General features: G+C 45.4%; 1 protein-coding gene across 1 annotated transcript in view; it reads right to left on the reverse strand.

Moving 5' to 3' along the window:
• Positions 1-431: 431 nt before the first annotated feature.
• The window catches only part of Atpsckmt (ATP synthase c subunit lysine N-methyltransferase), a 269,273-nt gene continuing 244,437 nt past the window's right edge, over positions 432-25,267 (reverse strand). Inside the window, exon 5 of the mRNA XM_033756499.1 lies at positions 432-966. Coding sequence (XP_033612390.1) covers positions 925-966 — 42 coding nt within the window. The 3' untranslated portion in view covers positions 432-924. The remainder of the gene's footprint in view (positions 967-25,267) is intronic.

Genomic DNA, 25,267 nt, shown 5'->3' on the forward strand with positions numbered 1-25,267 from the left:
TTCTATATTATATATTGTAGAGGCAATGTATAATAACTGAAACAATAAGTGGAATAATTGAACACGTAGTATATGAAAAAAACTTTAAATGCAATTTGTAATTCTTTGTAAGAAAGAGAAAACATCATACAACAGTATTTTTCCTTATCCAAGAAAGATATAGCACTGTTTTAAGATATCAACATCATTACCACAGTTCTTGGGCCAAGATAATAAATGGAAATGTTTCATTTGGAAAACAAATCAGAAAGAATATAAATACAGTATTTCAGCAAATTCTTTCTGAGAATATAGATCTGTTCAAGAGAAAAACAGTAAGGATGTTATACACACTATGGTTTTAAAGAAGATAGAAATGGTAGATATCCATTAAGCTTTCTTTTTCTCTAGAAGTTCTTTCTTTATATATTTTTGTCCTAAAAATCCTCTGTGAAAGCTGCCATCTTGAATGGGTTGCTGTGGTCATTTTCTAAACTATCACAAAAAATTACCACAACCTTGGTGTCTTAAAACAACAGAAATTCATTCTCTCCAGCTCTGAAGGCCAAAAACCAGATGAAGGAGCTGGTCAGGCCATGCTCACTCCCAGCACTCTGGAAAGAGTCTGCCCTTGCCTCTTCCTGAGTTGGTGGCCATGGTATGCCTTGGTGTTCCTTGGCTTGGAGACCTGATGTACACATCAGTTCTTTCCAAAAAACAAAAAAAACAAAAAACAAAAAACGGATTTAAAGCAAGATGTACAAGTATATGAGAATTTACAAGACTGGCTTACAATGGCAGCCCAGAGTCGGATGAGGAAGAGTGCAGAGGATCAGTCTGCACACCGGAGACCGAAGGATCCAGTCGAAGGCCTGGAGCTCGCTGCAGCGTACTGTGAGGGCCTGTTATCGGAAGACCGATGGGTCTGCGATGGAAGGCTGGAGGCTACGCCGGAAGCTGAAGAATCTGCGCCGGAAGCTGAAGGATCTGTGCAGGAAGCCAGAAGACGACATTCAAGGTGAAAGCGAAGACTGGAGCTCCTCTGCAGAAAACAGGAGCAAGCCTTCCCCTCTCATTCCTTTTTATACCATTCTGGTAGTGATCCTCCCGAAGGATCCACCACACCCAGAATTGCTGAGCCCATTTAGTTGGGCATTTCTTACTCAATTAGCCATCACATGTGCTCTCTGCCCACTTCGAATCAGCATCCTCTCTGGGTCTGCTGCCCCTCTGGGTGTCCCTTGTGAGAACACCTGCTTAGGCCCCACTATCACTAAGATAAATCACCTCAGGGGCTGGGAATTTACCTCAGTGGCACGGCACCTGCCTTGCATGCGCAAGGTCCTAAGTTCGAATCCCAGTACCAGGAAATAAAGATAAATCACCTCAAGATCCTCTGCCTTCTGTCATTGGCAAAGACTCTTTTGTCCAAATAAGTTCACAATCACCAGATTCCCAAGATGAGGGTGTGTGTGTCACATCTTGGAAGTAACATTCAGCCCAGCAGGCCCTCAGAGGTACTTTCCCTGAGTACAGGCAGAGCTGGACAGAAATAGCTCTGACTGCTTCAGAGAAAGATGAGGGTGCCGGATGCTAAGTACTCAGCAAGAACAGAGGCTATGCTGGGCTATGGAGGCAGCTCACAGCTGTCTCATGCTGGGCTAGGACTCCAGAATTGCGATTGGTTCCCTTAAACCCAAATGTCATAAAACAAATGAACCACAGTCAACCCAGGGTGGACTTAACTGTTTGGAATTAACTGTGGCCATCATTGCCATCACAAGCCCGGTCAATGAGAGAAGAGAGACCTCACTTTCACTGTGATCTCTAAAGCTTCAATGAAAGAAGTTCTGCTCTGTTTGAGTGACTCTTTCAAAACAGTCTCTGTTGAAATCTCCACTCTGGAGACAGGTATGTTAAAGGGTAAATTTTCTTTAATTTAATAAAATGATGGATTAGTATACCTGTTAAAATGCTACTTTAAAGGTTATTGCTTCTAAAAGCATGGGATTACAGTCAGTCGCTGCCACCTCCCCATTTTCAATCAACCTTCTCCAAAGCACCACTGGAGTTTTGTTTGGACATGGAGTTCATTATCCTGGAGAACACAAGTGGGTTCTCAGAGCCATTATCTCAGGCTCTGGTTGGCAATGTTCTGAGACAAGGCAAATGTCCAATAATAGAAGAGTAATGAGTCCTATTCTGGTAAAAATGACCAAAACATCAGAACAGTAACCCAGAAGGTACATGTTGCTAGGACTCCTGTGATGACAAAAGCCAGGTTGGAGAAGACTGGGCAGGAGGAGCTGTCCACAGCAACTTCACAGAGGACGTTCAGGCCCTGCCAGGACCCCAGCAGTGCCTGCTGCTTGCTGCATAGACCTCCGTTCTCCCCGGGGAAAGGCTGGGCTCAAGCCTAACAGCAGGTGTCCACAGGCCCTGTTCACCAGCCCTGCTCAGCCAAGGGCTCGGCTGGGCTGTTGTCTCATGCTTGTTTGATGTATGGATTTGGTTTTAGCTCAGCAAGAGAACTATAAATGGGAAATAAAGCATGCCTAAGATGCCTGGGCACCATTATAGAAAAGAGAGAGGAAGGGGATAAAGTGAATGAGTACAGGCAGGGAGATGGCATAACCGGTGTGTGTCACTGAGCCACGGGGCACACATGACAGCCAGGAGTGTTGAAAAGTGCAGAAGATGCTCTGCATGTCACCCAGCCCTGCACTGCACCTCAGGCACCTGCAACCCAACCTCCCCATCCATGGCCTTGGACAAGTGTCCAGCCCTAACAGCCGTGAGGAAGGAAGGCCTGGAAAGCCATCTCTTAGGCCCAGGAGTGGGCACTTCTGGGGTGGCTATCACTGTTGGAAGGCAGGCAAGCTGGAGGCATGTTGAAGTGCTCGAGGGGAGTCTTGTCCCTGTGCTCCTACTTGCAGATGGAGGATGAAGGCAAGGGTTCTGCTGTCCCTGGGACGCTGTCCTTTGGGCTCTACCTGCTGGGGATCTGAGTACCTGAGAACATCCTGGGCACTAAAAAAGGGAGACTGAGCACACGGTGCAGTCCAGATGGATATGCAGACCTCAGGGCTGAGGCAAGCCTTGCCCTGCAGCTCAAATAGGTGACTGATGCACGAGAAGGAAAGTTCCATGTGCTGTGTGGACCAACTCAGTCCTCTGCACAGAACTCACTGGGCTGACCAACTCTTGTCCTTCCTTTGGTGTTTCCCCTGACCTTGTGCTCTCTCCCTGGACCACTGTGGTAGTTTTCTGTTGCTGTAACACATACCCAGGAGCAATCAACTTATACAGAGGAAAGGTTTATTTTGGTACACAATTTGGGAAGTTTCATTCCATGCCTGTTCATCCCTGTTTTCTTTGAGCCTCAGATGAGGCAGCACAACATGGTTTAAATTATGGGCAGGAGTCAAAAAAGAGAAAGAGAGTGTGGGATCCCACTGTCTCCTTCAAGGCAGGCCCCCAGCGACCAGAAGACCTACCACTGGGCCTCATCTCTTAAAGTTTCCAACATCTGCCAATCACCACGGTGGGGCTCAGGCTTCACTTTGGGGACATCTAAGATCCAAGTGATCCCCACCCTGTTCAAGGATATGCAGGCTGGCTCTTCCTCCAACTTCCCCCCAAATCCATTCCTTATCATGCACACATGACTAACCCTTCATGAGGACTTATTTAGCTTTTGATGGTCAAAGACAACTTACTGAATCTGACAACATTTTCTCTTTCTAAAAGCTCAGCTTTTGCAAATCCATAGCCTTGGATCTCAAGGCTAAAGACCAAAAAACCATCAGAGAAACTCGTGGTAAGACAGTACTGCTCTCATTGGTGTCGCTTACTGCTAATGACTTTGAAAAAAGAAAGCTATGGACACCCCCACTTTTATGGAGGCCAGAGATCGAGAAAAGAGAGGTGTAAGAAGCACCAGTGTGGATGTGTGGAGGTGAATCCAAGTGTTTACTCACTATGGCATTTGGGTAATTATTGTAAAATATCTTCTATGTTTACAGAACAGCTTCACACACACACACGCATCTACGTGTGTGATTGTGTGCCTGCCTAGAAAACACTGGGCATTGCCTTGGAGTAGTAGGTGGTGGAGTGGCAGGATTTTGGTTAATTTATGGGTCTCTGAATTATTCATGCGTGCTGTCCTGAATATGTACAAGGAATATTGTTAGAAATAAATAATAAATATACTTTAACAAAAACAGCGAACAACAAACATAAAATAAAATTGCTGAACATTTTTGCATTATGTGTGTGTGTCACAGCTGAGGAAATTGATGGTAAAGGGCCTACCAGCAGCATGGAAGGTAAAGAGCGGCCCAGGCCTCCACCTCTGTCCTGTGTTGTGTCCTGGGTCAGGGCCACAGCCCTGGCAGGAGCACCCAGCACCACTAGTCAGAGTAGATTCCCCAGGCTCTCTCCAACCCCGGCTGTATGCACATCCTGGTCCATGCCTCAGTTCTGGAGGATGGAAGGTTTCCAGAATCAAGATGTTTTGACAGCCCTGTAATATAACAGTTAGGTCCATGGTGTCATCACGCACCCAGCTGGCATCAGAAAAGCCCAGAAAATCCCCTTCATCACTCACTGTCCCCAAGGAGGTGGGGCCCCCTTCATCTTCAGTCACAACTTGGGGCTGGATTCCACTCCAGGCTGAAAATCGCTTGGTGTGAAATACTGGCCTCTCATGACGTCCATGTCCTTCTCCCTTGCCCCTGTAGAAATGCCATGGCTCAAAGAACATACATGATTAAGGATCCTGAGAGGAGGAAATTTCCTGATTATCCAGGTGGGCCCAATTTCACAAGCACAGCATTTCTTACAAAGGGGGAAAACACTATCACAGAAGAGGAAAAGCCACGTGACTATGGGAGCGGAATGGAATCATGAGGTCAAAAGATGAACAGCCATCGACCCTGGAAGAGACAAGAAACAGATTCCACCCTGGGGCCAGGAAAGGGAACCAGCCCTGTTGACACTTTGATTTTAGCTGAGTGCTTGTATCGGTTAGCTCTCCTCCCCCTGGGACACAATACTTGACACCCACAGCTTAGAGGAGGAGCAATATAATTGGGCTCATGGTTTCAGGGGATTCAGTACCGGCTCAGCTGGCTAGAAGGCAGGGACATCATGGCAGAGGGGTACAGCGGAACAGAACTGCTCACTTCATGGTGGCCAGAAGCAGAGCAAGGAAACAGGGCCAGAGGGGAGGGGGCCAGGAACCAGAGATAGACCCCAAGCTCATAGTTCCACGAACCCCTTCAGACATACCCAATTTCCTGGGTACTTCTTAATTCGGTGTGATTAACAGTCGCAGACATAGTTTGGTTGTCTCTAATCCCCAGAGTAAATATCTATTGCTTTGAACCATTACATTTGTGATCATTTGTTATAGTCACCAGAGAGGATCCCTCCTTCCCGAGTCCCACATCCTAATGGGATCATGGCCGGAACCTTCAACAGGTTCTAACCAGTGACAACCCAATGGCCACAGTGAGGCCCTGGTGCTCAAAGCCGCCTAGGCAACTCCTGCACCTGCAGGGATGGGATCACAGCAGGGCAGAACGGGGAAAGCAGATCTGGTTTGTCTTTAATTTCACCTGCTCAGGGGCCAGAACACTCAATGCTGAAGTCTTCTCATCATAGAAGGGTCTTAAAAGGGTAAGTTGTGTTGGCAGCAAAAATCAGCAGTCAGGAGCAGCAGACAGAAACTCTAAAGTCAGCTGCTCAGAAAAGGGTCACGTCAGTGACTGGGGACTCTGGGCTTGGATGTCATGGGCCTGATCTCCAGACCCAGCTGTCCTGAGAGCCCAGTGCTGTCATGCGGGGGGGGGGGTCTTTAGATAGTTTGTGTTTCCAGCTTTCACCTGTCGAATCAGAATTAATTATGCCTACTCTCCAGAGGAGAGGACATCAGTTGCATGAAGACTGCACTGATTGTCACGCTTGTCTGTAACTGACCGGTGGGTTCAACGCCTTGACGCCGGGTGAGAGAGAATGGCCATTGTCACACATGGCCTGAAACATGAATGTTTGACACAAATCCCAACAATGGAGCTGAAAGCAAAAAAGCAAGGCTGATCTACAAAAGATGAAATCGGGATTAAACTGGCTCTGTGACTCACTTCCTTGAACACGCTACCTCAGTGTCTTCAAATGTTTAGCTAAAGGAAAATTTCCTCAAGGTGACACAGAGCTGGAAGCCCAACAGGTAAAACTAATAAAGTGGCACTATTCAGATTGGCCAGGCCCTGCAGCGGCCCCTAGCAGCGCTCTGGAAAACCCACAGCCAGCTTGCCCGTTATTGGTCCGCAGAGCTTTTGTAAACAAAAACTGAAACCTTTAACATGAAAAACACAGAGGCCCCCAAATCACCGTCAGACCAGTACCAGAGTGTGAGTGGTGGAGCAGAATCCTATAAATCCACCCCGGGTTTAACACCACCAAACTCCAACAGCACTCTGCCCTGTGCTGCTAGGGTTAAACCCCCGTCTCTCCCACCTCCTCAGGCTGTTTCCTGCTTTCTTCTCCAGTGTCCCATCTGTCCCTTTAAAGACTACCCCACCCTGGCCTCACAACCAGCTACACCCAGGTGTATACACCTGAACAGTCTCACTCCTGAGAGCCTCCTTGCTGGTATTCCACAATTACAGGGGAACGAAACATAAAAGCTGGTGTGTCCCAAATGCAACCCTGTTTGGTCACTAAGGAAGAGCCAGAAGCAGAAAAAAGAATGCTATAAAGTAACTCAACTTAGAAAGTGCCTGGGCTGTACACCGGAGCTGTTTGGAGTCTGTGCGTATATGAGGGGCAGGCATGGTTGGTCCCAACATCTGCTCACAGGTTGTGGTGCTGTACATGCCCTGCTGGCCCTGGGCCCCCTGGGCCCCTGAGCACTCTCTCCACCAACCTCACTCTGCCCTGTCACAGGCCAAGGCTCTTGCCTGGCCTCAGAGACCCTGCAAGGGATGGGAAAAGGGTGTTAAAGGAACACTCCTCAGCACAGAATTTTTGCTGCTAGTATCAGGAGAGAGCAAGGTGTGTTAGAAATAAATAAAGACCAATCCAAGGCAAGGACGCACAGGCTATTTGCCAGAACTGGCTATAGCCAAGGAGTCAGCGCCACCACTGGCTCTCAGCACAGACCCAGCAGCAGGCAGAGAGGTGTGCAGAGCTGCACAGTGGGTGAGGGAGGTGTCAGGGTGCCCGACTGGGTGCTGGTGGCCTAGAGACACTGGAGGGACAGAAAAGGCAGGGCAACTGCAACTGGTGGGGGCATATTTGGCTGTCTCTGGGTGACCCTAAGTCAGAAGTAGGGGGAAAGAACTAGAGAAACTGTCCGACATGAGTCAAGTGCGGGCTGATGATCACAGGCATTGTTGTTTGCTAGAGCACTGTGGTCTGGGCGTGACTGAGGCACATCCCCAAAGGCTCGCGCGTTGGAAGCCTGGCCCTTGGTGTGCTGTTGTCAGGAGGCAGAAGCTTTCATTGGCTGAGCCTACAGGGACATCCTCAGGCCAGCTGGGGTGCCCTCGGAAGGGATGGGGGGACCCCAGGCTCCCTCCGGCTTCCTGTTTGCAGGTGTGGCTTCTCGCTCCCATGTGCACTCTCACCATATGCGATGGGCCTCGTCACAACCTGTGCATGTTGTTGGGACTTTCAGTCTCCAAACCCATGAGCTAAATGGACCTCTGTATGCAGCTACCCTGCCTAGGTATTTCATTTTAGTAGTGAGAATGGACTAATACACACAGACAGTAGTCTGACTTCCCAAGAGTCTGCACTAGAGACAGCAGGCTGGCCTCCTGGGCTGCTTACTGTAAATGACAGCTTGGTTTCCTGTGCAGGTCTCTACGGGTTGTGAATTTGAGGGGGCTTTATATATATTGGCCAGTGTCCATGTGTATGTTCAGCCTCTCCGTATGAAAACCAAGCAGCCACCCTGCCCACATCAGCCTCCGGTGGCGAGATGGTGTTGAGGGAAAGGTAGTGGGTTGAACAGGGGCTCCAAAAAAGAGCTCCCCAGATCTTTGGATGTGATCTTTTTGAGCAAAGGGTCTTTGCTGATGTAATTAAGATCATCTGGTTTACCAGGTGCGCCCTTAATCTAACCATAGGGTCCTTCAAGGAGCTAGAAGACAGAACCAAGAGAGGAAGAGACGGCTGTGTGACGCTAGAGGTGTGAATGAGAGTGATGCCTCCTCCAAGGAATGCTGAGAGCCACCAGAATTGGAGGAAATGAGGAAGGATTTTCCCCTAGAGACTTCAGGGCATCTGGCCCTCATAGCACCTCCATTTTGGATCTCTGGCCCCCAGAAGCATGAATGCGTAAGTTTCTGTTGTTTTAATGTACTAGATGTGTACTGGTTTGCTCGGGCAGCACTAGGAGACTAACGCAGAGCCCTCTACACGTTCACATTATTACTTTCTTTCTCAGGCACTGCACTGGCCTGTGGGGAGAGCATAGGGAAAAGGGTGTTTCCTACACTTAAATAACCAAAAATAGTCAAAGGAAAATTGAATAACCTGAACACTTGTGTATTTCAGAGTAATTTTATAGTTCACATCATGTAAATAAATATCCAGATTATTTTAGTCAGCTTCCCCCATTGCTGAGGCACCACAACTTAAAGAAGGAAAGGTTTAATTTAGCTGGCAGTTTCTGGAGTCGGTCCATAGTCAGCTGGCTCTGAGGCAGACACTTCCTGGCCGAAGGGCTCAGCGGAACAAAGATGCTGAGTTCATGGCGGCCAGGAAACAAGCAGGGGAGCATTGCAGAGGGCAGCCGGGAAGAACCAAATACAGACCCCAAGGTCATGCCTCTGTGATCCACCCAGACGAGCCCAGGATGCTCTGCTATGCTTTTCTGAACCTACTGAAGTTGGCCCATCAGAATTAACAAACACACAGATTTATTTTGATTTCCTTCTTGATGTTTGGTCTTTTGCAGAGACAGATATTTTTGGTATGGATTCAACCATCCCTTGCAGTTATAGCCATAGGTATTTACTTAAATATCACAGTTAATATCACTTATATGCTAGTGGTTAATAGATGTAGTAAAACTCAGGTATAGAATCAAGATGTGGCTAGAGCTGCACATAGACCCGTTACCTAAGAACCTACATGATGGTCCTTCCATCAGCCCATAACTGACTTTAGCACAGTGAGCATTTGTCAGATTACCATTATACTCCATTCTACCATGTCCTGGAGTTTGTCTTTCTTCTTCCTTTACCTCTTGCTCTCTCTTTTATCCTGCATTCTGGTTTCTTCTGAGTTAACCTAACCATTTTAGAAGCTGTCTATAGAAAATCAAATATTGCATGGCATTCCAAATGAAAACTCAAATCGTTAAAATTCTGGACATATTACTACTTTTCCCAATACAGAACCCTCGTCATAGCAATCCCTTGTCCCTGTTTGACTCTAACAGTGTCTTTATTTTCAAACCGTGGAATTTGGAGACATGATTAATATGCATACCAAGTGCTCTTGAAAACTCATAGCAATGTTTCCCCAACTGCAACCTTCAACTGTCCTCACAGCAGGCCCACAGACAGTCCCAGAACGTCCCTAATAACAGATAGAGAATAACAAATGCACAACCACACAAGGACAAACATATCCGAGAATAAATTGACATGTTCACATGCAAGCAACTCATGGCTTCAAGTTCCTTCACTCCAGCTTTGTTTCTGAGTTTCCATCAGTGCTGCTCAGGAGGGAGTCCCTAGACAAGAACCTGTCAGCTGGCTGTCTACCAAGCAGGCTAGCTCGCTGCACAAATTCAGCACACTGTTAGGAAAAAATGAGAAAAAGCAAAGGTCTGAGCTTTCCGGGCAGGACAGGTTTATTTAGAACAAACCTGGGAGGGATTTCCCAGGCACTGAGTATAGGCTGTGAGGTCTAATTATAGAGGGGTTGTGAAAGGGAAAGGGTCAAAATGGAACTGAGTTCGGTGGAAAGAGACAAGGCTTGAGAAAGTACCTGGTGGTTGCCTGTCAGGAGCAGGGCTGAAGGATGATGGGAGTTATGGGGCATTTCTGTGCTCACTGGGCCTTTTAACCTACGATTGTACATCTTTGGCAGGTATAAGAACAAAACAGGATAGAAGAGGCTGAAAGGGGTCTCTGCTCAGCCTAGGAGGGTGGCAGCCGGACTCCTACACACATTCCCTCCTCTTCTTTATAGATGGAGGACAGCAGGAAGAAGTGATTGGGCTCCAACATACAGGAGTGTTCTGTTTTAGGGGAACACTGAAACAGTGCCATTTCACAGTGAAGTCCTGATGAGTCACCTGTTTGCCAACAACTGTACCTGAGAAGCCTGAGTCTCAAACTCTATGGTCAACATGGGCCATGAACCTTCATAATGTGTGTTCCCTAGAACTGCCCTTTCTGCTACTGGTCCTGAGAAAAGCTCAGAAACATGCAAATGGACATATGTCAAGGGTCTTGATCAAAATCCTACATACCAGAGCAAAAGGAAACAAACCTGAACACACCCTAAACACCTAGCCATAGATCAGCAAATAAATTATAGCATAGTTCTTGGGTGGAAAATCATTGGAGTCCTTAAAAATGAGGTTCAAAGAATGTATTTATGGATCTGGGAAAGGTTCATTATATATTTTCCATAAAAGCTTTAGCTTATTATGGCTGCTGTACAAATTAACACAGATTTAGTGACTTAAAACAACACAAATTTATGATATTGCAGTTCTACAAATTAAAAGCTAAATGGGTCAGGGAAAAAATGAGAACCAAGACCTGGCATGTAAAGGTACAAGATCCCAGTAATGAATGTAACTGTACTATATACCTAAAATGTACCAATAAATTCAATTTAAAATTTTAAAAAAAAAAAGCTAAATGGGTCTTTCTGGACTAAAGTCAGTGTTAGCAGGACTGGGTTCTCTCATGTTCTCACCAGGTCTGAGAGGCTACCTGCGTCCATCCCGCTGCCCCTTCCTCCACCTCCAGCCTGGCCCACGGGCTCTGTCCTCCTGTCTGCCATCACCTGCTCCGACACTGCTGTCTCTTCCCTTATGGACCTTTGATTCCATGGAGGCCACATGTGTAAACCAAAATAACGTCCCCATCACACTCCTTTTGTTTTTTAATTTAACTACATCTGAAAAGTTTTTTTTTTTTTAGCTCTTCAAGGTAGCACATTTATAAATTTCAGAGATTAACAAATGGACTTATTATTCTGCCTGCCATAAAAGTTCCAATCATAGAACAGCATACATAAGTATGGTATCTGATTCCATAGATATTAGCCTAAAGACTTCTATTACTAAGGAAATACCAAAGGTTTTTGAAGCCTATGTTACTGATTTTTTTTTACAAAAATTACATATTTTTGTCAAAGACACTTTTATTACTCAGGAAATGCCCAAGGATTTTGAAGGCCTCTTCCAGGAACTGGGCACAAAAAACAGATAGATTCTTTATTATACCCCACTCAGTTTTCACAACTCACAAGCTGGAGAAGACACAGCTTGGTCCACAATTTATGAGCCAGAATAATTTATAAATAGCAGGAATCTGATGTTGAGTTCCAGGCCTGGGAAGTCCGCGGCTGAGGCCAACATCTGACAGTGGCCCTGTGGCTGTACCCTGACATGGAGGAGGGTGAAAGCACAAGCGAGAACTTGCAGCAGAGGCCAAACATGCTTTCATCACAAACCCAACCCCACAATCACAAGCCCACTCTCACGGGGACCTCATCAGTGTGACCCAGTCCACCCTAAACAGCTGTTGCTCTGGGGACTAAATTTCTACCCACGAACTTAGGGACATAGTCAACCATGCTAAGGCCCTGCCTGCTTTTCTCTACTCTTTGGCCCTTTCCTTTGAAAATTACTACATAGTGGCACATGCAACCCAAGAGAGAGAAGGGGAGAATGGAGGAGGATGCACATTTGGCCAATCACTGACATCACCCTGCCATCCAAGCTGAGAACCCGTACACCCCATGTCCCAGCACAGTGACCGCGTGGCTCGAATTTTCATTTACTTTGCCAGTTAGCACCTGGGCAGTGAGCCCCTGCATACAGCAGGCACTGACAAGGCTCTGAAATAGACGAGGAGAGCAGAGTGGTGCTGCCCCAGGAGTCAGTTTAACAGCTGAGAGAGATGCCGAGCTCTACTTGAAGAGTCAGTCCTTGCAGAACACGGGGCAGTGCTGAGTGCTGGGTGAGCAGACCACAGGATGAGGATGGGGTGCTTACGGGAAACGGCAGGAGGGTTTCTCTAAAAATACACCAGAGCAGGACATGGGGGCTTATGCCGCACTCGGGGAGGCGGAGCCAAGCTTGGACAACTTAGCGCAAACTTGTCTCAACATATTGAAAATCTAAAAGGAGCTTGGGATCGGTTCAATATCCAGTACCACTACCAAACAATCAAAACATGGTCCAGCAGTCCCACCACTGGGTGTACATCCAAAGGGAAGGAAATCGGGATGTCAAAGAGATACCGCAGCATTCTTCATAAAAGCAGTGGGAGGATCGGCCGAGATGTCCCTCAGTGGATGAATAAAGGCAATGTCATACATGTATATATTTTAGATATTATTTTAGCACATAAAAAGAATGAAATCTTATCATTTGCAGCAACATGTATGAGACAGGAGGAAAATATGTTAAATGAAATTATCCAGGTACAGAAAGACAAGTATCACATCTTCTCACTCACCTATTGTCTTAGTCACTTTCTCATCACTAGGACAAAATATCGTGCACTCACCACTTAAAGAGGAGAGGTTTATTTGGGCTCATGGTTTTTAGGGGATTCCATCTATGGTCTCCAAGGCAGGAAGGGTCTGGTGTAGGACCGCTGCTCACAACATGGTGGCAAGGAAGTAGGAAGTGAAGGGGAGCTAGGGAGGGAGATGCACCCCTCCAGGTCACACCCCCAGTTGGCTCCATCTTTTAACAGTGCAGTCAGCTCTGGACTCATCAATGGATGAATCCATAGTGCTCCCAAGATAAAATCACCATCCAGAAATCCAACCTCCAAACACAAGGATTTGGGGAGACCTTCTTGATCCAAACCATAACATACATGCAATCTAAAAGAGCTCATCTGAGAAGTAGGGTGGAATAGTGGTTACCAGAGGGTGGGAGGAGATGGAAGTAGAGAAGAACCAGTACATGAGTACAAAAATACAGTTAGGAGGATTCAGTTCTAGTGGTCTATAACACAGTAGGGTGACTGTAGTTAACAATACTTTACCGCATACTTCAAAATAGGTAGAGAAGATTTCAAATGTTCTCAACAGAGAAGGGATAAATAATTGATCATTACACCATGTTACACATGTCAAACTATCAGGCTGTACTCCACAAACACATGCAATTTTTATGTATAATTTTTTTAAGAGAGAGAAAAATGGGCCTGGGAAGGGACAGTTTTCATGAGTGCTGAAAAGTGACTGTGTCAGCAGGCAAAACTCGGGAGGGTGGGAGGGAGATGAGCCAGGCACTAGAGGTGTGTGTGCGAGCACCACGCTGGGAGCCTCTGTTCCAGGAACCAGGTAAGAGGAGCACGAAGCTTAGAAGGTGAGAGAAAAGAGGGGGCAGCTGTAGGACCAACCTGGGCCAATCACAGGAGACCTGCAATCACGGTAAGCCTCTGGGACTCCTTCTAAAGATCCGTGGGGAGCCATCAAGGGGCAAGGGGAAAGTCTGGTGTCATTTATGTTGTAGAAACACAATCCCAACTTAGGGTCAGCCATGAACTGAAAGGGGTAAAGGTATTTGGAGAAACAATTGTAATTACTGTCTCTATCCATGCAAGATGTGCGTGTGTCTCTGACTTAGTACGGAAGTGGAGAGAATCCTGCATTCGTAAATGGAGGTGTCAAGAATGCTATTTACATTTGGGTCTCGGCAGCCTGGTGGTCCTTTGGAATAGCAATAATGCAAGGAGGCACGTACAGGATGAGGATGGGGAAGCACCCATGTAGAGCACGCATTTCATGTCACCAGTACAGTGTTAATTTCCGTACTCACTGCTCTTGTCTTTATAAACTTGGTATCTTCCAGGGAGAAAAATCTGTTTTCAAAACCAAATCAAATTTCCTGATTCCTTTGGTACAAAAGTATCTCCAAGTTTTAGGCTTTGGGTCCAAAAATAAGGCCACTAAATCTATTAGACATTATCTTTTGCTTAAGAAGTGATATTAACCACTTTTCCAACGCTTATATCCATCATCACATTTAGCGCCAGGACTGTAATAAACACAAGTAAGCTGCTTTTTTAGGCCAAAGAACATTTGGAAACCTCAACCTCAAAACTAAATTTTATTCTGGCAAAGATTACATCCCCCTGAGATGATTATTACCACTACCACCCACTCCATTCCTCTATTCAACCTTGATTAAATAATGGGAAACACTTGAATATAATGAGTTCTTTGCAAATGTCAACAGCCCAAGAACTTCTACCCCCAGGTCCCTCCTGCCACATGGCAGGTTTCCTTACTATGCAGTGATTAATTCAGGGCTACGGAGCTAATCTACAACCACATTCCAACAAAAACATTTTAATCCTGCTTTTTTGTAACCAGAAAGGGATGGAGCATGCTGAAGTGGTTACTAACCAATTTCCCTAATCAAAAAGAATTGTACTATATTGGCCAAAATGTTAGTCATGGGATTAGAATCCATCCTCCCCCGAACAGCTTAATCCTCTTACAAATAGCTCACAATAATCAGGTTAGCTTCACAGCAAATTTTAGTAAACCCATCTCTCTTGCAAAGGACTTTCTGAAAAGGGAAGATCAAACAGTCTTGAAAGTCCTTGATGCTGATGAAACATCAAGCAAAATAAATGTCTTACAAGGCACTTACATAATTGATTTAAGCTAAAGTATCCTAATAGAGATACATTTGCCATCACAAATGGATTTGTGTTATAAAGCCTTACGCTGTGGAAACAAATTCTCCTGCTAGTTTTCTGAATAACATGACAGTGAAAGAAAGAACACAGGAAAATGCCTCACCGAGCAACTTGTCTTCTAAGAATTTTTAAATGGAAGCTCTTTTTGCCAACACTATTTCAATATGGATGACCAGACAGGGTCGTTAATTGTCTGTGATCTTCTGGCAAATGGGTCTCCCTTCCCCAGTAGACAACAGTATTTGACAGGGGAAATGCCTCAAGACTTCAAGGCAAAGCGCTCATCAGTTCCACACCTCAGAACATCTAATGATGCACGCCAGTTCACCAAACCACAGCCCACCTCACCACAACTTGCAAAAATATTTTTAAAAACCAAGGATGGAATCATAAATGTGCCACAGGTTTCCACTTAGAAGCAATTCTTTATTTAAATTTCTCCATAGCATCCTGGATCCTTATTGTACTACCTAATTTATCAGGTAGTTCATTCCAGATTCACAACCTCAAAAAATACTAATTATCACACCTTCCTGTCCCGATAACAATGCCAAGAGCTACAGAGCCTAGAACAATGACCTTTATGAGGTCCAAATTGACACAAGATGGCGTCATCATAAACCAGGAGCACTTCTCACTAAAGCTCTCAAATCTGACCCAACGTTTCCTAAAGTCTTCCCTGCAGTGGGACATGCACACAAACACACCCACATAGGTTTCATGGACACGGGGTCATGGGCTCATCAGGCCCTAAGACTCAGATCTTCCCTCTGACTAACAATGCTCCCAATTCCATGCCACCCAGCCAAGGGGTCTCTGCCAATCACCCAGAAAGAGACAACTGTTCCAGCAAAAGGGAGAAGCTACCACCAATGTAACTGGAATCAAAATGCTTTTATACTTTGCAGAATGTTTGATGTGATGGTTAATTTCATGTGTCACCGTACCCATGTATTTGTTCAAACTTTATTCAGAATGTTTCTGTGATGGTGTTTTGGAGATGTCATTTACATTGAAATACTTGAACAATGTGTAAAACAGATCATCTTCCACACTGGGGTGGGTCTCATCCAATCAGTTGAAGTCCTGAATAGAATAAGCAAGTGGAATTGCTATCAGCAAGAGGCCTCTGGATTTCAACTGCAGCCTTGTCTCTTCCCTAGGATTCCAGCCTGAGGGCCTCCAGACAAACTGCAGGTTTGGGCTTTGTCATGTGAGCCAATTTGTCAACATCAATCTCTCTCTGTCCTTCATGACAGGAACACATTCTGACAAATGTATTAAAAGGGGATTTTGTCATTTGCAAACATCATAGAGTGTACTCGTTCAACTAAGATGGATAGGACTTCATTGAGTATAGTTTAGAAGACCACTATTGTGTGTTCAGTTCATCAGTGATGCCAAATATTGGTATATAGCCCATTCCTCTATGTGTGTATGTGTGCGTGTGTGAGTGTGTGTGCACTCACACAAGTGCAAACACATACATTGGTGTATACATATATTTCTTTGGACATCCCTGACAAATATAATTGCAATGTCTTAATATAAAATATAAATAGAATATCTTAATATAAAAATGTGAAAAGCTGTTAATATACTGCACAAAACAATTATACCTATAATTCTTCAAATTGATCATTAATGATCATTAATGGCATCATAATAGCCTTTCTACTCACTTTAAGTAGGTCACAGCCATAGTTCTTTAGGCTTATTATTTCAGAATAACTCCATCTTGTTGTTTGTCCTTGAAGCCTTCAGTGAAGGAAATGAAAATATAAATATTTCACCTCTGAAATTCTAATCTCCCAATTGTTCAGAAGGTACCTTCTGAATTAGAAGTCAGAGAAACACATAGTCTCCAGGACAGAAGTCAGTAGAATGCTTACAACTCCTAACGGAATTATGAGCCAGGGTTATTGACAAGTATGTCATATTCCAGGTGCGAGGACCCCTGTGGGCCAAGAGGAAGGGATGCCGAATGAGATGAAGTTGGGCCTGCTCAGGGTAGGAGGACCTGATTCCCAAAGCTCATCTGCAGGAAGAGAAGAGAGGCCCTGCTGGATGTAAGCAGCACTGGTGCTCTTCTGTGGCTACAACAATGAGTTTTCTTGGTTTTGTTGTTTTTTTTTATAATGACAAATGATTTCTTAGGAGAGGTCTTGTTCTAATGAGATGGCATCATAAAGTATCCAAACCACAAAGACCATAGAGAAACAGAATGGTAGATAGTGCTCTGTAACACTGCCAGCTTATCTTCACATTTCAGTTACTTGTGGCAATAAGAGACAGACATAGTAAGAGTAATAAAAACCCGACAATCCCAAAATGCCATTCTAGCTAATGGTTCAGAGATCCTTTATGGACATGAGAGGCGCGTGTTGCCTTTGTGACAGAGAGCTTCACGCCCTGCTTGAGCCGGTCAGTGATGGTCTCCAGGACAGCAGTGCTGCGTGACAGACCCACCAGACTCAGAGAGACAGGTTCCATCTGCCCTGGTGGGTGGGTGGGTAAACAAGGGTGCCACGTTCTAAGGTCACCGCAAAGGGACTGGTCACACCATGATACTTGCCCTTTCTGGTCAGAACGTTCTTTCCTCTTTGAAAACTCCAATGCAGACAGTCAGACTACAAACAAGAAGAGGCTGTTTGACAAGCGTTGCACGAAGACAAGATGAGACAGCAGGGTAGGTCTATGCATAGTGGCATGGGGTACAGACAAACCTCTCAAAGAGACCCAAAATTCCTCAGAGTGCCAACCATTCTGTAGGCAGAGAAGCTCCTGCATCAGAATGGTCGTACTCACCAACTCGCCATTTCTGCGCCCCTCCTGATAACCAGGTTTCCGTGACCAAGGCTCTTGTTCAGGCCAGATGTTGCAAGGTGGACTGGGGTCAGCCACAGGTGCATTAATGCAGCTGTGAGTTCCTGACAGTACACACTGGCATTGTGATTAAGTGTAGGTGTTTCTAAAACTCCCAAGAAACCTATCTACCAATTGCTGTATAGGGTGGGTGTTATGGGCAGAATTGTGTGCCCCTCATTCTGATAGTGAAATCCTGGCCCCCAAGTACATCAGTACACAATAATAATTGGAAATAGGGTCATTAGATAGCTAAGTTGAACTTAGGTCATTTTAATGAAGTCCTTCTAAAATGGTGAAATTTGAATGCAGGCACAGGCACACATAGAGAGAAGATAGTGTGAAGACGTAAGGAGAAGACAGGCATCAACAAGGTGAAGACAGAAACTTGGACCAGAGCCTTTCCTCCCAGCCTCAGAAGGAGCAAACCATGCAGATACCTTGACCTTGGATTTCCAGCCTCCAAAACACTGAGACAATAAGCTCCTTGTGTAAGACCACAGTCCCAGCAAACTAATTCAGTGGGGGACTTTGGATTTACGAGTGGATTTTCCTCTCTCAGATAGTTTTTCAGTTTTAAGAGATTTGCTTTGTATAGGTTTGTTTGTTTGCTGTCCCAGCACATCACCACCGCCAAACTCAAGGGTCTTACCAAAGCCTCAGCTAATGAGCACAGAGAGGCTAATCCCCAAAGCCTGAAGGAGGGAAGCCATGTACTGCACTTGTATATACCCCTGACCACACAATCAGCCCACAGCAATTGATGGGTATAGACATGAAAAGCCATGCATGCATATTCACGTGCACTTCTGAATACTCATGAAAAATTATCTCCATATGGAGCCCCAACAATCCCCTGCCCCTTAGTTCTCAATCTTCTGCAACCTCCTCCCCCCTACAGGGTCATTTCATCTCAAGGGAAGCTACGAAAGCCAAACCCTGTGCATAGTTTTATTATTTCCCTGGACCTCTACATTTGATCCCTTCCTTGTGCTTGGAACTTCCCACTATCTTTCACTGGATCACATCACAATGAACCAACTCTTCCTGGGTCTCTGAATAACCTTCCTTAGTCTCTACCATGGACATTATTCCTCCATTTTTGCCTCATAAAAATTATTCCTCTTTGTAACTGTCAGCCTGCTTCAGCCAATGGAGCAATTTACCTAGAACTTATACACTGACAGCTCCAAAGTTTATACAAAGAACTCAGCCCTCTGCCCATCGGGTTCAACTAAGTATCACACATCCAGCTTGCTAATACAGAAACACTGCATTCACTCTGCTCGTATTCCAGGAAAGAAAGCCATTTCTGTGGCCTTCTTGTAATTCCTTCTCAGCATCCTCCCTTCACTCCGAAAATGGCAGCACATGTTTCATTGGCCTTTCTGCCATCAGTGCTGAGGACTTATTTCATCCACAGACTAAGCCTTACCACCATATATTACTAAGCTTTCTTGTCACTGGATCAAAGTACCCAACAGTCACAACTTAGAGGAGGAGAGGTTTATTTCTGGTTCACAGTTTCAGAGGATTCAGTCCATGGCCAGCTCCAAAGCAGGAGCATCATGGCAGAAGGGCATGGTGGAGCAAAGTTAATCACATCATGACAGTGGGAAATTGCCCAGGGGAAGGGCACCAGCCAGAAACAGATGCTCCAAAGACTCACCCCCAGTGACCACCTTCTCCAACTGGACCTCACGTCCTAATACCACATTCAGCTACAAACACCAGTAGGTTAACCCACTGCCCCCATCATCCAACCATCTCTCGAGGAGTCTCTTAAGTCTCAAGCTAGCAATTACAATCAACTGTCACACACAATCCCCTCACAAGCTGGCCCTAGTTATCTCTTTGGCTCCAACTGCTGTCTCTCCTAATCTCCTCAGAGCAGACAACCTCTTCTTTCTTAGATATTTCTAGATCTTTGTTCATATTCTCCCATCCTTGGGAAAGCTGTCCCCTCCCAACCTGCCTGAGGAAGAGCTGCTCCTCTTCCTGAGACTTCTTCCCTTCGCTTTCACTAGAGCTGAGCCAGGCAGGACTTCACCACATCCCATGTTCCTGTTGGATCCCATAGATTCCACTGGCGCAGTGCTTATTCTGTGCCATGCCCCTTCACTTATGAGTCCAGCTTCTCCCCAACCCAGGGAGATCAGTGCAAAAGGAACCTCTCAGCCCTGAAGTGTCTTGATCCTGTCCCATCATGAACACAGTGACACTTAAATGTACCTGAAAAGAATTAAACCTCAGAGGAGAAAGCACACACAATCCAATATAGGACCGGAAACAAGAGGTGGCTTTGCTGAGAAATACAAAATGGTCCTCACACATGGAATCAGCACACTGTCTAACCCTCTTCAGGATCTGTGGCTCTTTTAACATAAAAATGCCCAAAAGGCATCATGGACAGCACTACTGAAGACCTGAACTTATCCCTGAAACTCCATTCACACAGCCCTGCAACTACAATCACAGCACATCCCTGCCTCGATTAGCTATGCAGAAGTAAGCACAGGCCTCTCACCTGTCTGACAAGTTTATGTCTAGATTGGCAGAGGTTATAGAAGTGAGTCTTTAGCATTTGTGCTACCAGAAACTGGGCCCTAAGGTTTCTGGAACAATAGAGCTGTCTCAAAAGAAGGAGGCTATGAATCATGGCTCACTGTGGGGAAATTTTTCTGAATAAACCTTCTTGCTTCCACAGATAAAAAGCCAGTGGCTATCCACTGTTCTCAAGGAAAATTAATATGACTTGATGTAAAACCCAGTTATGATCCCATCATGCACCACACAATGTTTCAGACAATGGACTGTACATATGACAATGGTGTCAAAATTTTATAATGGAGCTGAAAAATTCCTAATGTTTTTACTGTACCTTGTTTTATAGTTAGGGTTAAGTACACAAATACTTACTGTTGTGTTACAGCTGCCAACAGTAACAGTAGCAGGCTGTACAGATTTACAACCCCGAGTAATAGACCACACCACATAGCCCAGGCATGCAGCAGACTACTCCAGCTAGCTTGGGCCAAGCTCACTCTATGATACTGACGCAATGACAAAATTGCCTAACAACACATCTCAGAAAGTATCCACTTGGTTAACTGAGGAGTAACTGTGTGGGACTGAGCCAGAACAAAGTGTTGATGGACACTGTATTGAAGAGTGGAGAGGAAGAGAAGAGATAAATGGCTCTCGCGTTAGTGTAAATTTTAGGAAGAGCCATTGGTTATCAAGGATGGAAGTGAATGTTCTGCAGTAATTCTCTGGACCTCTAACTTGAGGCCTGGAACTTCAAGAAAGTTGTGGAGACACTGAGCTAGAAAGCAACTAGACTTGGCCCAGGCAGACCATATAATGCTGGTGGGATTCACGTGGGCAGGCTAACGTCATCTTGGGACATTCCTGCCCTGGAAGCTGTTGGAATGAAGAGTGAGTTTTCCCTGAAATTAGTCTATATTTCCAGAATTCATCCTCCTGGGAAGAGACAAACATGGGAACACAGAACAGACTCCAGAGATGAGCTTTGAATGGGAAGACAGAAAGGCCCTGGTTCTTTGTCCCCATAGTGGTTGACTTTGACTGATGTGAACATGATATGTGAGAGAAGCAATCTTCTGAAAGCCTCAGGGAAAACTGCTGTAAACTATTCTTTGGATTGTATTCCTTCTCCATCACCCACAGACCTTTGGCCCAATCTTACCATATGGACATCCTGGTAGCAATTGTGCCATGGACACTCAGTGGAAGGGCCTATCTTACTTGGGCATGGAGAGGCAGAGGACAGTTATGGCTCTCCTCCATGGCCAGAGTGGCAGCCCTGCAGCCCTGACCAGAAGAGATGGAGTTATGCTCCCCAGAGAGCACACCCATGAGGGGTGTAGGGTGGTGATGAATGAGCTGGATTTGAGAGGCAGAAGGGAGCTGAGCACACCAACCTCTGATCTCCACAAATCCCCTAATACTCAGGGGTCTATCTCAGGCGGCCAGGAGCCATAGGGGAGTCAGAAGTCAGGTTACATCAAGAATCAAAGGAAATATGATTAGAATTTGCACCTGTGGCCTGATGAGTGCTGGGTGCCCTATTCCCATTTTTTCAGCAGCTTTATTCTATGAAGATATTTGATTGTTCATTTCCACTCTCTTAAGGCAACCACCAGGCTGCACAAAAGGATAATCATCATAGTCCAGACCATATATTTCTGTTGGCTTGTCTTAATCCTGCCTATTTGTGAATTTAAAGTAAAAAGTGTGTGTGTGTGCATGCGTGTGCACACAGGTTATACTGAAAAGCATTGTAGGATAAAATGTACTATGTTGGAAAACTACTGTATAATCTTTTTTTTTTTTTTTGGCAGTTTCATGTAACCAGAAAAGTTTTTATTTTAGTTAATGCTTTAAATATTTAAAGCTTTCAATTGACAAAAATTAATGCACAAGTGCAAGGGCAGCATAAACAGCTGGAATTATTACCAAGAACATCCAGTACCTATCGGTTTACATAGAAAGACCAGCTCCCTTGAAATAGCTTACAACAGTTGGGAAAGGGACTCTCAGCCCATCATTATTTCTGGAAGACCAATCCTCGAAGTCACAGACTAATTGGGCTAATTGGAAGAGAAAAAGTGCACAAAACGTTCCCTCAACGTACACATTAATTTACTTCTATTTTCAGCTAAGGCTCTTTATCTAATTATATTGATTTGTAGTTCCAAACAAATGGAAAATCCTGAGTGGGGAAAGCATTTATAAAGGGCAACTCTAAAAGAAAATAAAACTAAAGGTCAAAAGTGCTATGAAACCTAAAATATTATTCTTTTGACAACCTGTTTTAAGATACCACAATCACTTCCAACTCACCTAAAATACCATTCAGGACACTGAAGAACCAAGAACTGCATGTCGCAAGTAAGTGTCAACAAGACATAGAGCTTCTGCTGTACTGCAAAGTACTTCGTGGCTGACACATGGGCTGTGCTCTGAAAGCCCTCCTGAAGTTAATTCTTCAGAAGATGGGCTGGCTCACAGCAGGACATTGGCCCAAAATGTTCCCAGTGCTGTGCTTGGTCACCCAACCCCGTCCAGGTGGGGACTCATGACAGAAGTGTCCTCCGGAGTCTTGCTGGCAACCTCTGGCATCCCACTGTCTCTGCCCACTGTGGTTCCTGAGTATCTTGGTGTTCACATTTCTCTTCCTTACAAGAACCCCAGGCACACTGGATCAGGGGCCCAGCCACTCCTGGGATGAACTCGTGGTGACTAATACATCTTCAATGGCCTGACCACTAAATGAAGTCACATTCTGAAATACAGGGTGCTAACGACTTTAGAGGCTACACAATGAACTCATCCATTCCAGAGCATTTGGCTACTGTATCCCTGCAGCAGTGTCCCTGAGGACTGCTTCTCACAAGGGCTTCATCCTGAGCCCTGTGGTTTTTGCACTCTTTTTATTTTAATTACTCTTATTGGTACATTTAAGGTATACAGTATAATGGCATTCATCATTGGAAATTTGCATCTTTACATAATCCATCTTGGTTCTTATTTTTTCCCCATTTCCCTGCCCTCCCTTCAACCCCTCTACCCCTTCCTATTGACAAACTTTGCTTCCATTTTTACTTCTCATATTAATTCCATAGCTCAGTGATCCCACCACCTGCCTCGAAAATGCAAGGTCGAGTTTGAAATCTGGTACCAAAAAACTTCTGCACTCTTGCTCTTCTGCTCTGGAGATGAGGGGAGGGAAGCCCGGGTGGACCTTGGCACCCATGAGATGTACACCCCGCATCTGCATCAGCTGAGGGGAAGGACGCAACACAGTCCCGGAGACGGTATGAGGCCCTCTGCAGACTCCTGTGGCTCCTACAGCAGAGGTTCTCACACTCAGAACACATCAGGATCTCCTGGAGGCTGTGGTAAGAGGCAAGTGGCTGGGCCATGACCACGATCTCCCATTGAGCATGCCCAGGGTGGCCTGGGGTTGGTATTTTCACTGAGTTCCCAAGTGAGGCAGGAGCCTCCAGTCAAACATGCAAGAAAAAAGAGATATGATTTCTGATTCCACAAAAGTACTTATAAAGGAGACCAATGTCTCTCTCAGAAAACACTTCTCATGAAGAGAGGCAATGTTGGGCTGAGTGTGGTCACCCCAAGGGACAAGTCCACCAGGAACCTTTGGACGTGAGCTTATCTGAAAAAGAGATTTTGCAGGTGGAATTAAATTAAGGAGCTGAGGATGAGGTCATTGTGGCTTAACAGGCCCTCAGAAAGGCACCTCCTTATCCAAGACAGGAGAGGTGAATATGCAGACCCCAAGCAGGGTATGTGAACAGAGAGACAGACTGGAATGGTGAGACCAGGGGCCATGGTGCACAAGGAGCCACCAGAAGATGGAGAAGAAAACAAAGGATCCTCCTCTAAAGTCCGTGCAGGAAGCAAGGAAGCATAGCCCCTGTGAAGGCTTCAGGTCCTCTCAGCTGGAGACAATAAATTCCTGCTGCTCTAAGGCACCTAGTTTATGGTAATTTGTTACAGCAGCTCTAAAACTAATACTAGGGATCTGTCATAGCCAGTACTTGCAAGGGAATGGACTTAACATAGAACACACAATTTATAGGATTATTTTATAATATTCTCTCAAAAAGTCAAATGCACAAGAGTGCAGGAGATCTATCCACATGCTAGAAATCCATAGAATCCATCTGAGGCCTTGAATCCCACCGCAATGTCTCCTGCAAGTCTGTATCAAGGATCTGCACTGGGAAGGCCCAAGGGCCAGTGGCAGAAACAAGAAAGTCTGCACTGAGGGCTGAGGGATCTACACTGAAGCCAGGAAATGAAGACCAGAGCTCCCGGAAGAGAAGAGCAGCCATCCCTGGTGACAGCAAGGACCTGAGCTCCTCTGATTACCACAGCAGTGGAGTTTCTCTCAGGAAAGCCAGCTGCGGCAAGCTTCTCCAGGAAAATCAACAGCATGTGTTTGTCCCTGCCAGTTCTCCTTTTATGCCTTGGCAACAATCCTCAGGTGGGTCTTCCATGCCCAGAGCCTAGCAGACTCAGTTCCGCTGGGTGTCCCCACCCAACTTGGCCATTAGCTAATTAACCACAGCACCTTTGAGTAGAACTTAAATGCATCTAAATTCATCCAAAGACAAAGCTGTTTTACTAATTTTTCCACAAATTAATATCAGCCACCCTTCTATATATTTCTCGTCGAAGAATACTGTTTCAAATGAAGCAATATTACACTATGTAGAAAATCTGTGAAATATTTTTAAAGACTAAAACTCTATTTCCTGAAAAGGTCATTGTGCCTACTGAATAAATTGTGTTCTCAAAACTGTGTATGCAGGCAAGATACTGAAGCTGAACCGATGTGCTCCAGTACACGCCCTCCTCTCTTAAGGGCCAAATGGGGGCGGGGGGTGCTGAAAAGTACAGGAACTCCAGCAGGCAGCACAATGTGCCCACCCAGAGCA

Source organism: Fukomys damarensis, unplaced genomic scaffold (genome assembly GCF_012274545.1).
Source record: "Fukomys damarensis isolate Sample0158 unplaced genomic scaffold, DMR_v1.0_HiC HiC_scaffold_1, whole genome shotgun sequence".
Classification (NCBI taxonomy): domain Eukaryota; kingdom Metazoa; phylum Chordata; class Mammalia; order Rodentia; family Bathyergidae; genus Fukomys; species Fukomys damarensis.